Source organism: Schistocerca americana, chromosome 2, assembly GCF_021461395.2.
Source record: "Schistocerca americana isolate TAMUIC-IGC-003095 chromosome 2, iqSchAmer2.1, whole genome shotgun sequence".
In the NCBI taxonomy this organism is placed as follows: Eukaryota; Metazoa; Arthropoda; class Insecta; order Orthoptera; family Acrididae; genus Schistocerca; species Schistocerca americana.
In genome coordinates, this window is record NC_060120.1 from 697,045,389 (window position 1) to 697,061,193 (window position 15,805).

The 15,805-nt window shown below is 41.4% G+C and overlaps 1 protein-coding gene across 1 annotated transcript in view; it reads right to left on the minus strand.

Moving 5' to 3' along the window:
- LOC124594350 (glycerol kinase-like) overlaps positions 1–15,805 on the minus strand; it is a 285,935-nt gene that overhangs the window by 13,704 nt on the left and 256,426 nt on the right. Inside the window, exons 11-12 of the mRNA XM_047132718.1 lie at positions 12,863–12,946; positions 8,515–8,532 (exon numbers count right to left, since the gene is read on the minus strand). Of these exons, the coding sequence (XP_046988674.1) occupies positions 8,515–8,532; positions 12,863–12,946 (102 nt within the window). The remainder of the gene's footprint in view (positions 1–8,514; positions 8,533–12,862; positions 12,947–15,805) is intronic.

Sequence of the window (15,805 nt, forward strand, 5' to 3'; positions counted from 1 at the left end):
AATTCCACTATTTTCCTCTTCACTTTGAATATCCACCTATTGTTGAGTTTTTCTTGGTTTTCTGGGCTCCAGTCATGGTCCAAGTTTCATTTTTGTTGTTTGACACATTTCGAATTTTTTGAGTTGTCACAGTCCATTGCATTAGTATGGGATAGGTTCATAAGACAGTGTCTCATATGCAGAGTTTACCTTAAGGTTGGCATATCTTACAGGCTCTTTAATTTAATAATGATATTCAGCAACAAATAACATTACAATACCTAGAAATAGTACAGTTTCAGGACATTATATGGGTTATTCTTCTGAATATGCCAGTTTACAAATTGCCAACTAAAGATTTGTGTGCAACAGTAAATTTGATATTTTATGCATTTTATATTTGTTAATATACAAATAGCAGGATTACAAATATTTTATCATAATTAGATCACTTGTGAATCATATAAAACTAAGGGCTTGACATACTTACAAAGCATTTTTAATGAAGAAAAAAACCTGTCTAGGGAATAAAATGGATGTTCAGTTAAAATTCTTTTTAATTGGTATTTTAGTTTGGTAGTAGAAAGGCCTGTGAGACTTTCTAGTGGGGCACTGGCTAGCTTCAGCCCATCATTAAGTGCAATTTTTTTTTTTTTTCCTTCATAATAAAGCTGTTATGTGGCTATTTACGTGGTACCTGAATTTTTATCTTGTATCATGCTGGTATAGGCCACAGCTGAATTTTGTATTTATTGTTTTCACAAGCAAGCACACCTAATTTTGGAAACAGGTTCTAACATGATTCTCAAGGTTTGGCACCACAAATAATTCTGATAACTTTTTTCTGTGGTGTTAATAATGTGCTTGGGTTTCTTCATGTTGTTGCACGCCATTTTTCTACAAAATAGTTTAAATTTGATGGAAATAATGAATAAGAAGCTGTTTTTAGTACACACATATCCTTACAATATTTGATAATCATGTTTTCAGGAAATATGTTTTTAGACACCTTACAGGTTAAGGAATCTACAGGATGTTCAGAAATTCCCATTATGAACTTCTATGACTTGTAGAGGGCAGTGAGTATATAATATTTGGAATAAGAACCAATGTCCAGAAACATTTCTGTTGTATGATGGTTTCAATTCAGATGTTTAATTCATCCACTTCTGATTGAGAATTTGCATTAGGTATGACACAGTACAGTTATTAGGTAACAATTCAAAAGGAAACATAATGAAACATCCACTTATGACTTAAGAACATGTACTCGTATTAACACTTAAATATTACATCTTTACATTTTACCTAAACAAAAAAGGTCCCCAGAGGACTTCATCTAGGAGTTCGCGGGTGGCATCCGTGGGGCCCCGAGCTAAGTCTGACATTGCTTCCACTTACTTGTGTCAGACCCCTCCTGTTTTCTTTCTTGTCGGCCTCCCTCGGCCAACTCTTGTTTTTCGACCCCAATGGTATTAGGTTTCGAGGCCTGAGGGTGTCTTTCAGTTTCCTATCTCTCTCACCCCAGTTCTTCAGGGTTTGATGCAGGACCGTAGCTCAAGGTTGTGGGTGAAGTCCCCAACGGCAGCTGCAGGGGAGGAGAGGATCTCTGGTACGGTGCATATGCTTGGCAGATGGGGCAATGGATCCAGAGTACCGTAGGTGACCGTAGGGTTCAACCTGAACAAGTCGGCAACTCCTGCAACCCACTCAACTCCACATATAGTGACCCGTCATTCCTGTGGAAACAGTTGTTTGGGTTGAGAGAAAGCTATGAACGCTGGGCAAATTCATGGCTTTTAAATACAACCCAGGCGATGCAGTGCCTGTGGAGAGGACACTCCGCCTGCGCCTGCAAAGGTGCGGATAACAACATGGGGAGTCGCAGTTACCGGTTTTAAGCCTTGCGCTGAGGGACGTGAGTGCGGGCGCCAGGGTTGACTCTTGTCGGTGGGATAGCCCATTGCAGCTAACTGACTGGTTACCGCCCACCTCAAGCTGAGCAGCCCACAGCCAGTAAGGTACCAGTCCATCCCCCACGTTGCGCTTCTATGGGTGTATGGAGCAGCAAGCATCTCACAGTGCTTGATACAAGGTGGGTTACTGAGGCACCTGGAAAAAACAACAATAAAGTAGCTCATATGAGCAAAACCAACTATTCAATAACACGATTTGCCACCTGGAATATCAGTACTATGTTACCCGGATATGACACTCCTACAGATGCTGCCCCTATAGTCAGAAAAACAACCATAATTGACAGAGAACTCCTGCGTCTTCACGTTGATGTGGCTGCATTACAGGAAACTTGTCTCTCTGGGAAAGGCAGCCTGCATGAAGATAATTACACCTTTTTCTGGAAAGGGAGAGAAATTGGAGAAAGACGTGAACACGGAGTTGGCTTTGCAGTGCGAAACAGTCTTCTCAGCTGCTGCAAACGATCTATGTCTGAACAATTAACAACTTTGAGATTAAAGACAACATCAGGCCCCGTCACATTAATCTCTGCATATGCTCTCACTATGAAAGTGCCACCTGAAGTCAAAGGCATGTTCTACGAGGACCTGAGGAAATGCCTGGAGAATGTTTGTGGATCAGATAAACTCATGTTACTGGGAGACTTTAATGCCAGGGTTGGGAATAAATGGAACAACTGGACCGACTGCATTGGATCATATGGCATTGGAAATATGAATGAGAACGGTCAGCGACTGCTGGATTTTTGCACCTCTCTTTCTCTCTGCATCACTAACACTTACTTCCAGAACAGAGACGTGCACAAAGTAACATGGAAACACACATGTTCAGGCCATTGGCATCAGCTCGACTTCATCATAAACCAGAAGAAGCGACCTACATCATGTCCTTAATTCCTGCACATATCACAGTGCTGAATGTGATACTGATCACTCTTTACTTATGACCAAATCACGGTTCACACCAAAGAAGATTCACTCAGCGTCAAAGAGTGAAGATCAACACCAAAGCCATTCAAGATGATGCGCTATACAAAAAGTTCAGTGAAGAAATAGAGATGAAACTGAATCCTGAGCAATTTGAAACTGCACAGAGCGCCAAAAATATGTGGCATCTAGCTAAAGAAGATCTTATGCAGACAGCTATTGGAACATTTGGGAAGCAGGGTAGGACTCAAAGTAACTGGTTTACTGAATGTGAAAGTGAGTTGCATCCATATATAGACACATTCGGGAGGACGACGGTTCAATCCCGTCTCCGGCCATCCTGATTTAGGTTTTCCGTGATTTCCCTAAATTGCTTCAGGCAAATGCCGGGATGGTTCCTTTGAAAGGTCATGGCCGATTTCATTCCCCATCCTTCCCTCTCCCGAGCTTGCGCTCCGTCTCTAATGACCTCGTTGTTGACGGGACGTTAAACACTAATCTCCTTTTCCATATATAGACAAGAAATGTAATGCTCATATACAGGTTATGAATAATCATAAAGACCAATGAGCAATAGCTGAATACAAGGCCTGCAAAGCAGACCTGCAATGAGTTTCTCACCATTGCGCAAATACATATTGGATCAACCTTTGTAAAACTATTCAGATCTGCCGAGACAAAGGAGATTATACTGACATGTATCAAGGCATCAAAAAGGCCATTGGACCAACAAGCAGGAAGTTTGCTGCAATAAAAGATCTAAATGGAGACCCAATCAACAATAAAAACCAGCAGCTAGATAGATGGGTGCAGCACTATGCTAAACTATACTCAGAAGAGGTCAACATTTCCTCAGAAGCTTTGGGTACTTTACCGACTTACCCAGTTATGTCTGAGATTGATGATCCTCCCACTGCTGACGAATTAAAACTCACACTTAAAAGTCTAAAGCTAGGCAAGAATACAGACCATGATAACTTACCAGTAGAAATCATCAAACTTGACTGTGTTTTTCCGATATTGTATCAAATCCTATTGCAGTGCTGGGAAGAAGGCACAGTACCTCAAGACATGCGAGATGCAAATATAGTAACAATCTATAAGGTAAAAGGCAACAGAGGTAATTGTAACAACTATAGAGGAATATCTCTCTTGAGCATTTCTGGAAAGGCGTATGCAAGGATAATCCTGAAGAGACTGGAAACCTTGGCTGCTTGGATCTACCCTGAGTCACAGTGTGGATTTCGAACTGGCAGATCCACAAGTGACAAGATATTTACCTTGCGCCAACTACAAGAGAAGTGCCGTGAACACAGAGTGCCATTATATGTGGCTTTTGTTGACCTCAAGAAAGCCTTTGACACCGTCAGTAGGGAGGGACTCTACCGCATATTGGAAAAAATTGGATGTCTCCCAACTTTGCTGTCTTTAATAAGATCTTTTCATGACAATATGCATGGCTCTGTAATCTTCGATGGCAGTACATGTAAACCATTCAGTATTAACTATGGTGTAATACAAGGCTGTGTGTTGGCACTTACACTTTTTGGAATTCTCCTCTTGGATCTGCTCCAAGTGGCTTTTGAGAATTGCAATGTTGGAGTACATCTGCATACTAGGAAAGATGGAAGTCTTCTGAAGAGTAACACAAAGCGCTACGCGACAGTTGCTCATGAACTCATGACAAGGAAATTGATGCTCGCATTGGAAGAGCTACAACAGCTTTTGGCAAACTCTCTACACCTGTTTGGGAAAACAACAAACTCTCTTTGACCACCAAAATTCTTGTATATCAAACTTGCATCCTCAGCATCCATTTGTATGCATCAGAAACGTGGACTACCTATGCTAAACAAGAACGTCGCCTTAATGCTTTTTACATGCGGTGCTTGAGATCCATCCACAGAGTAATGCAGAAGGACCGAGTGACCAACAAAGCAATGCTATCTAAAACTAACTGCAACCTTATTTCAGCTATCTTGAAGCAGAGATGACTCCGTTGGCTGGGACACATCCACCGTATGGATCCTGACAGATTACCACATGAGGTGATGCTTGGAGAGGTCTCTAAAGCCAAAAGACCTGTAGGACATCCTGTATTGAGGTTCAAGGACTCCTGTAAACGAGATATGGAGAGCTTTGGAATCGACACAAACAGATGGGAGGCACGGGCTAGCATGAGACCAGAGTGACATGATGATATATCATCTGGAATGTAGAAGCATGATGAAGGCTTGTTAGACAGATTAAGGCAGAAAAAGCTTCGCAATGCTACCACTGCTCCTGCCTCGGCAGCCAGATACACTTGTGGCAATTGCGGGCAGAGATGCGGTGCTGCCATTGGCTTGACAAGTCATATGAAAAAAAGCAACCCATAAACACACAGACACTGCAACAATCATCTACTAAGATGTCATGGCCAATATATAAACAAAAAAGAACCCAGCATACTGTACATACAGATCAGTAGTCACACAGTACAACAGCGGCTCGATGTGGCAACCACCAATGCTATTACAGACATTGTACATGTCATCCTGTCTACCCTATTGCATACCATGACAGGCAACTCTGAGGCTTTTGTCTTTCCTTCAGCAGACATGGACACATTGCACATCTGAACTGAAACCATCATAGAATGGAAATGTTACATTTCTAGACATGGGTTTCTATTCAAAATATTATGTACCCACTCTCCCCTACAAGCCCTAGAAGTCTGTAATGTGAATTTCCCAACTTCCTGCATATGCATGTGCCATCTGAGGTTATCCTGGATTGTGATTCCCAAGAATTTGTCCATTTTTCTTTCTTACAATGTCATTTTCTATAGATAATGTCATACTAAATACAATTTGTTTCCTGATATTAAATTCCATTATTGCAGTCTTTGAAACACTTACATTTAGATGGCTTGCATTGAAATATTTGACTATTTCATTGGTTACTCTGTTGCACAGCACCTTCATGCTGCTGTAGACATTGTGTTTGCACACAGTTGATGTATTGCCTGCATAAAGTATTTTTGTTTTGTTTTTTAATCTTGTGCTGGTGAGGACCAGGTGAAATGAATGTGACAGAAGGTGTTGAGATTGTGGAGGAATATGGATAGGGTATCCTGGCACTGGATCCACATCATGAAATATCGTTAATGACTCTGAATCAGGCAAGGTGTTTGGGGTTTTGAGAGGCTGTAATCAAGTGGTAATGGGTTGGGGATGGCTGAGAGTTGGTGAAGGAAGTGGTTTGTATCTTTGATATGAGAGGCTAGTCTATAAGCAGTTCAATGGTTGACAAGAGTGGAAATTCTTCCAGTGGTTGCACAGTAATGAGCAACAATGGGGTATCCTGGATTATTGAATTTATGGATTTTGGGAGGCATGTAGAAAAGGATGTGTATATTTGTTTGCACTTAAGCTATCATCAAACATGGGAAAATAAGTGACTGACTTAAAGCAAGGACGAGAGTAATTTGTAGAGAAGAGGTGAATCAATTTGGAGGTGAAATATAGTAATTTGCTACTTGCATTATTTTTAACTGTGATCCAATAAATGGATCAGTACGAGGATAGTATGTATGGTAGTCAAAGTAATCATGATCAGTGCTCCAGACTACCGAAATCCACATGCAACCATGCAGGTTAGGGCCAGTAAGGCATGTACATAGCAAAGGCAAGTCAGAACGACTCCTCTCACACCTTTCCTCTGTTTTTAAAATGTATTTCATTGTCTATCTGATCTTATTAATTGACTAACACAGTGGCTTGTGATCCTTTCCTTAGTGAGACCTCTCGCAAGGTATGAGCGCCCTCTGGCAATGGTGCTCCTTTCATCAGTGCATTGCTGCATTCTGAAGGTTATGCCAACAGAGGTCACTGGTAACTTACTCCCATCTTTAAGTTTGGTTCATTTGGCCTCTTCTTATCACATACTTCACCATTTTATATAATTTTGTTAGTTTCTTAAACTTTGTACTTGGGTGTACTGTATTTGTACTGTTATTTAACAATATTGTGAAAAGGAAAGTTGGTACTCACAACATAGTGGAGATGCTGAGTCACAGATAGGCACAACAAAAAGACTGTCATAAATAACAGGTTTTGGCCAGTAAGGCCTTCATCAGAGTTAGACAGCAAACATACACATACACACTCATGCAAATGCAACTCACACACACATGACTGCAGTCTCAGGCAACTGAGGCCACACTGCAAGCAGCACTGGTGCATGATGGGAGTGGCGAATGGGTGGGGGTAAGAAAGAAAGAGGCTGGGGGGGGGGGGGGGGGATAGTGGGGTAGATATGGCAGACAGTGATGATGTGCTGTTGGAGAATGTGGAGGGATGAGGTGGAAAGAGGGTTGGGCAGATACATGCAGTTGGGAGATTAGATAGAGGGAGCAGAGTGGTGGGGAGAGGGGAGGGGGGGAGGGGGGTAGCAAAAAAGGAGAGAAGTAAAAAGACTGTGTGCAGTGGAGGAATGAGGGCTGTGTAGAGCTGGAATGGGAACAGAGAAGGGGCTGGATGGGAGAGGACAATGGGTAATGAAGGGTGACACCAGGAGATGTTGGAGATGTAATTTATATATTGCAGGGAAAGTTCCCTCCTGCACAATTCAGAAAAGCTGGTGTTGGTGGGAAGGATCCGTATGGCACAAGCTGTGAAGCGGTCATTATTGAAATAAAGGATGTCATGTCTGGCAGCGTGCTCAGCAACAGGGTGGTCCACATGTTTCTTGGCTACAGTTTGTTGGTGGCCATTCATGCAGACAGACAGCATGTTGGTTGTCATGCCCACATAGAAAGCAGCTCAGTGGTTGCAGCTTAGCTTGTATATCACATGACTGGTTTCACAGGTACCCCTTTCCTCGATGGGATAGGTGATGCTTGTGACCGGACTGAAGCAGATGGTGGTGGGAAGATGTATAGGACAGGGCTTGCATCTAGGTCTATTACCAGGGTATGAGCCATGAGGTAAAGTTAAACCATTTTGAGTGTGTGTTCTCCTGCCACCACTTGGTGAGTAGACTTTTTATATATCCATTTACATCATTTATGATATGAATATACACTCCTGGAAATGAAAAAAAGAACACATTGACACCGGTGTGTCAGACCCACCATACTTGCTCCGGACACTGCGAGAGGGCTGTACAAGCAATGATCACACGCACGGCACAGCGGACACACCAGGAACCGCGGTGTTGGCCGTCGAATGGCGCTAGCTGCGCAGCATTTGTGCACCGCCGCCGTCAGTGTCAGCCAGTTTGCCGTGGCATACGGAGCTCCATCGCAGTCTTTAACACTGGTAGCATGCCGCGACAGCGTGGACGTGAACCGTATGTGCAGTTGACGGACTTTGAGCGAGGGCGTATAGTGGGCATGTGGGAGGCCGGGTGGACGTACCGCCGAATTGCTCAACACGTGGGGCGTGAGGTCTCCACAGTACATCAATGTTGTCGCCAGTGGTCGGCGGAAGGTGCACGTGCCCGTCGACCTGGGATCGGACCGCAGCGACGCACGGATGCACGCCAAGACCGTAGGATCCTACACAGTGCCGTAGGGGACCGCACCGCCACTTCCCAGCAAATTAGGGACACTTTTGCTCCTGGGGTATCGGCGAGGACCATTCGCAACCGTCTCCATGAAGCTGGGCTACGGTCCCGCACACCGTTAGGCCGTCTTCCGCTCACGCCCCAACATCGTGCAGCCCGCCTCCAGTGGTGTCGCGACAGGCATGAATGGAGGGACGAATTGAGACATGTCGTCTTCAGCGATGAGAGTTGCTTCTGCCTTGGTGCCAATGATGGTCGTATGCGTGTTTGGCGCCGTGCAGGTGAGCACCACAATCAGGACTGCATACAACCGAGGCACACAGGGCCAACACCCGGCATCATGGTGTGGGGAGCGATCTCCTACACTGGCCGTACACCACTGGTGATCGTCGAGGGGACACTGAATAGTGCATGGTACATCCAAACCGTCATCGAACCCATCGTTCTACCATTCATAGACCGGCAAGGGAACTTGCTGTTCCAACAGGACAATGCACATCCGCATGTATCCCGTGCCACCCAACGTGCTCTAGAAGGTGTAAGTCAACTACCCTGGCCAGCAAGATCTCCGGATCTATCCCCCATTGAGCATGTTTGGGACTGGATGAAGCATCGTCTCATGCGGTCTGCACGTCCAGCACGAACGCTGGTCCAACTGAGGCGCCAGGTGGAAATGGCATGGCAAGCCATTCCACAGGACTACATCCAGCATCTCTACGATCGTCTCCATGGGAGAATAGCAGCCTGCATTGCTGCGAAAGGCGGATATACACTGTACTAGTGCCGACATTGTGCATGCTCTGTTGCCTGTGTCTATGTGCCTGTGGTTCTGTCAGTGTGATCATGTGATGTATCTGACCCCAGGAATGTGTCAATAAAGTTTCCCCTTCCTGGGACAATGAATTCACGGTGTTCTTATTTCAATTTCCAGGAGTGTAATAGAGGGAAACATTCCACGTGGGAAAAATATATCTAAAAACAAAGATGATGAGACTTACCAAACAAAAGCGCTGGCAGGTCGAAAAGACACACAAACAAACACAAACATACACACAAAATTCAAGCTTTCGCAACAAACAGTTGCTTCATCAGGAAAGAGGGAAGGAGAGGGAAAGACAAAAGGATGTGGGTTTTAAGGGAGAGGGTAAGGAGTCATTCCAATCCCGGGAGCGGAAAGATTTACCTTAGGGGGAAAAAAGGACAGGTATACACTCGCACACACACACACACACACATATCCATCTGCTGGTGTATGTGCGGAAAAAGACCTAGAGGTTTAAGGGAAAGGGGTATAGTTCAGAAAAGTCACCCAGAACCCAGGTCAGGGGAGACATACTGGATGGGTTGAGAAGGAAAGACTGATTGTTGGGGACTGCACTGGGTGAAAATTGAAAACTTCTTAGAGCCCACACAGAGGCATGCTGACAATCCTTCTTTCCATGAACAATACGAGACTGGAATAGAAGGCAGAACTGATAGAGGTACTCAGGGTATCCTTCACCACACACCATCAGGTGGCTTGCGGAGTATGGATGTAGATGTAGATGTACAGTCATTCTCAAGCTGCAGAAGGGGACCAATGAATTCTAATGTCGATTCCCAGCACAATATAAACATAAGTTACTATACATGACCATCATCTTTCTCCAATTTCCACAAAGATGCCCTCTCTCCTTGCTGCTAAGCTGAATCACAGCAATAGTTTACTGTTTGTCAGTAGATGAAGAGTGATGGCTTCCTAATTATACATTCAATGTAAATGGATAGATAAAAGATCTACGCACCAAGCAGTGGCAGGAGAACAGTCCTTTTGCTTCATCCCTCTTCCTTCCCCTTCAACTGTGCTACTGGCTCCAAAAGCTTGTAAAATTCAAATGTTTTTGTTGTGTGTTCGTGGACTGCGCTTTGTGAATAGACTTTTTATCTCTCCATTTACACTATATTTTCAGTAACTGATTATTTTCATTGTTATTCAGTATTATGTGGTGGTGCCATTGTTAGAGATTCTGAATATGGTGTTTCTGGCCAATGGCAGCTGCCAGATGATCTCCATCTTGTAAACAATAAATTTTGAATTAATGAGAAGGCACTGATTTCATATATCAAGCAAACAAGGTCTTAAAAATGTGATGAAACACATCTGTTTAAAATGGGCAAAATCTTATATTATCCTCATATGATCAAGCCAAAGTGACAACATCATTGACAGATAAAAACAAAATGAGCTTGGCATCCTCAAACAGGCCATAGTACCAGGAGAACCATTATATGAACAGTGCTTCTGTTCTGGGCAACTTTTATGAGCTGTACCCCTTTCCCTAAACCTCTCCAGTTCTTTTTCTTCACCCCTCTTCCTCCCCCTCCAACTCTTCGGCCTGAAGAAGGAGCTACTGGCTCTGATAGCTTGTAAAATTTAAACCTTTTTGTGTGTGTGTTCTCTTGCCATTGGTTGGTGAGTAGATTTTTTATCTATCCATTTACATTGAATGTATAATTAGGAAACCATCACCCTTTTCTACCGACAAACAGAAAACTATTGTTGTGATTCAGTTTAGCAGCAAGGGGAGAGGGCATCCTTGTGGAAATTGGAGAAAGATGATGGTCATGTATAGTAACTTATGTTTATATTGTGCTGGGAATCGACATTGGAATTCATTGGTCCCTTTCTGCAGCTTGAGAATGACTGCACAAAGAAATACCAGAGAAAACTCTGAGGACGCTATTTCAGCTTGGCTCTGTAAAGGTAAGTCAGTCTTGATTGCCAAGCAGTGTCAAAACGTCTGCCACATCAATAAATTAGCATAATTTCCCATGTACATCTTGACCCAAAACAACCCTGGAAATATAGCAACACAATATCTCCCATTACACTTGGTAATCTTAAATTTCCAGTTTAGCAGTATCACAGGTAATCAGTGAAATAAATTTGTGAGAATTTTTTAGTGAGTAAAAAGCCTGCTCCTTCAGGATGCCTGTACCTACACTACACTAGATAAGATCTACAATAATTATAAACACGTTTGTCTTGCTTACACTAAATTCAAAAATGCCTACACAATTTTCATAAAGAAACTTTTAACAGATCTAGGAATATGGTTGAAGTGTAAAGAAAAACAGCATGTGACAATAGTGTCAGGAGTGTCTGACACATGACAGCAAATTTGGTGCAGTTAAACATTGGCAGTGCAACACTCTGTAATAAGGTAGAATATTATTCAGTGTAATAACACATCCTAGGTGTAGTATAATATGCAGCATTAAACTATGTGTAGTACAACCATACTGAAGTGATATAATGCAATCTGTTGGATAATTACATTTATAATATACCTTAGTGTAATAGAGAGTCATGTAATTATTTTGTAACAATTATGCTGTGTCATTTTACTGAATACATGTACAAATATTCAAAAGAGAATACAAGTATTCTCTTCAATTTTTAAAAAAATTTAAACAAAGAATAGTATTTTCAATAAGGAAGTCATCTGAAGGAGATACACCATCAGCAATAACACATCACAGTATGGGGAAATGTGCCCCAAGTGTGTACACTGAAAGAAGACACACAAAAAAGACAATTGTGAATCAAAAGATGTTTAAGGAGTTCACCCCACTTTCTTGGTGTAAGAGATGTCTATTTCCTTACTTCAGTATCAGTAATTGGTTTCTATGTTTACAATCAGAGGGCCTAGAGGGCATTATGTTGTGACAGAAGCTCCATGCAGTTGCTAGAGATTTTTGACAGCCCTGTATTGGGTAATAATGCGTTTCCATCTACATATTCATGAAACACACTGTCAGATTCAGAAAGGACATCCTAGAATAAAATGAATTTTTGAAGAAAGTCTTGGAAGAAAGAATGTACACAGATGCTGAATTAGTAATCCTGCAGTACTTTGGTTGAGATCCTTGTGTGAAGGAAGTGTTATAATAGTTTGGATGGTGTCAATTACATTCTGCTTTTCCATTATAAACTGCCTAGATGTCGGATTTGTTGTCAACATAGGATAACCATTACTTATCCTACTGTCAGCAGTAACAGTGCAACTGGGCATATATGGTTATTATACGTGAAAAATCTCTAATGACTATCAAATGTCACCCTCACATTCTCCTATCCCTATATTACAGACAATGAGTGTGATGCATAGGACTGCAGATGAAACAGCAGCCAGCATAATATCAAGACAGGTCTGTCTTAAAAATGCACCATTAATAAGTTTTCATAAAATGATGACAGAGTGCAAAGCTATTACTTATTAACATTTGGAAGATACATGTTTTGTTAGAATAGTCATGACTGCATAATGCAGAGTTAAGGACAGAGGGCTTAAGCTTCCCATATTTTGATGCATGAGTAAATAACCTTTCATATGTGTTGACAATAAGAAAAAATACATAGTTTTAGTGTGAAGATAAGTGAAATGTACCTAGTTCCTCTTCAACAATCTCTAGTTCCCAGTTTAGGCTTCTTTCTATGGCCATCTTCCACCTGGAATATTTTATATCACGCTCTGAAACATGTGAGACATGATCTATTTTACTAATACTCATGATCATAATCACAAATCCTGTGTATTGCTGTATAATATTTGATAATTCCTGTATATGAGTGAAACATACTAAACAAATACAATAAACTATGTTACATTGCTAGTTAGTTATCTTTTCCTTGTGTTAAGTAATACCTATTAGATCTTTCTGAATCAACACAAATCTAGAGATTAATCAGCATGAAAAATTTATTTGATGACTTAGCTGTAGTCAATAAAAGCTAACAAAAACTACGTTGTGTGCTTAATGAAACAGGATATGGGCTAAGTGTTGTGTTTGATAACAACAATATTATGAAAAGGATAGATTGCTAATCATTGTAAAGATATATTGAGTTGCAGACAGGCACAATGGAAAGACTGTTACAGATCGAGTTTCCAGTCAAAGCTGTCCTCTGAAAAGAAAAGAAAATACACACTCATTCACACAAGCAAGCATACATCACCCACTTATGACTGCTGTATTTGGCTGCTCTGGCCAGAATGCAATGGTGTCACATAGACAAGCAGCAATCTGGAGGGGGTGGTGAAGCTCACATAATGCCAGGCACAGAAAGGTGGTTGAAACCTGAAACTGATACCAGTAGGATTTTTGGGGAAAATTTAAGTGGAGTCGAAAGGATAGGCAATTAGGGAAGGGAGGTGGTGTATTTGTCGCAGAAGGCAAAAAACGCAAATCCATTGAGATAGAAATGGAAGTTGCATGTGGGATTGTTTGGGTAAGTGTCAGTGTCAAGAGTGGGCACAAAATGAGAATTGGATTGTTCTATCGCCCACCAGAATCATCTCCTGATGTAACTGAATACTTCAGAGAAAAGCTCAATTCACTTGTACATAAGTTCCGCAATCATACTGTTATCATACAACAATTAAATTGGAAAATTACAGGTTTATTAGTGGTGGGCATGATAAGACATCCTGTGAAACTTTACTGAATGCCTTCTCTGAAAAATACCTAGAACAGATAGTTAGGAATGCCACTCACGATGGAAATATATTGGATCTAATGGCAACAAATAGATCTGACCTCTTTGAGGACATCCACATCAAAACTTGAATCAGCGACCATAATGCAGTTGTGGCAACAATGATTACCAAATTACAAAAGGCAACAAAAATAAGCAGAAAGACGTATATGTTTAGTAAACTAGATAAAAAATCAGTTATGTCTTACCTCAATGAGGAAACTGAAACTTTCATCACATGGCAGGAGCAAGTAGAGGAACTCTGTCACAAGTTTAAAAGAATAGTTGACCATGCACTGGGTAGATATGTACCCAGTAGAACAGTTCGTAATGGGAGGGAACCTCCATGGTATACAGTCACTGTAAACAAACTTCTAAAGAAACAGTGACTACTGCATAACAAGTGTAAAACAAAGTGTAGGGCTATAGATAGAGACATGCCGAATGAAATGCATTTCACTGTTAAGATAGCAGTGTGTGATGCCTTCAGTGATTACTGAAGCAGAATATTAGCAAATGACATTTCACAAAATCCAAAGAAATTCTGGTCATATGTAAAGGCTGTTAGTGACACCAAAGTTAATGTCCAGTCCCTAGAAAAGCAGACAGGAACTGATAGCAAAGCAAAAGCTGAAATGCTGAACTCCATTTTCAAATGTTCCTTTACAAAGGAAAACCATGGAGAATTGCATCAATTTAATCCTCGTGCCCCTGAAAAGATGAATGAAATAATTATTAGTGAAACAGCTGAAATTGTTAAAACTGAACATAACTCCAGGCTCTGATGGAATTGCTGTCAGATTCTATACTGAATCTGCAGCTGATTTAGCGCCTCTTCTCACTATAAGCTAGAGTAAATCCCCTGAATAAAAAATAGTGCCCAGTTCTTGGAAAAAGGGACAGCTCATACCTGTCTGCAAGAAGGGTAGCAGAAGTGATCCACAAACTACTGTCCAGTGTCCTTGACACTGATTTGTTGTAGAATCTTATAACATATTCTGAGCACAAACATAGTGAATTATCTTGAACACAATGACCTCCTCAATGTCAACCAGTATGGTTTTCGAAAACATCAATCATGTGAAACCCAACTCCCATTTTTCTCACATGACATACTGAAAGCTTTGGATCAAGGCAATCAAGTAGATGCAGTGTTACTTGATTTTTGCAGATGATGCACTTATCTATAATGAAGTACTATATGAGAGAAGCTGAATAACTGTTCTGTCAGACCTTGATAAGATTTCAACATGGTGCATAGATTGGCAACTTGCTCTAAATGTTCAGAAATGAAAAACTGTGCACTTAACAAAATGAAAAAAACATAATATCTTATGACTATAATGTCAATGATTCACTTTTGGGATTGGCCAATTCATACAAATACCTGAGAGTAACCCTTTGGAGGGATATGAAATGAAATGATCACATAGGTTCAGTAAGTGTAAAGCAAGTGGTAGACTTTGGTTTATTGGTAGAATACTGGGGATAAGCAATCAATCTACTAAAGAGATTGCTTACAAATCACTTGTGTCATCCATCCTACAATATTGCTCAAGTGTGTGGGGCCCATACCAGATAGGACCAACAGGGGATATTGAATGTATACATAGAAGGGCAGCACAAATTGTTACAGGTTTGTTTAATCCATGGGAGAGTGTCACAGGGATATTGAAGGAGCTGAAATGGCAGACTCTTGAAGACAGGCTAAACTATCCTGAGAAAATGTATTAACAAAGTTTTGAAAACCAGCTTTAAGTGATTACTCTAGGCTCTAGGGATATGCTACCGTCCCCTATGTATCACTCACACAGGGATCATGAGGATAAGATTAGAATAATTACTCCATGCACAG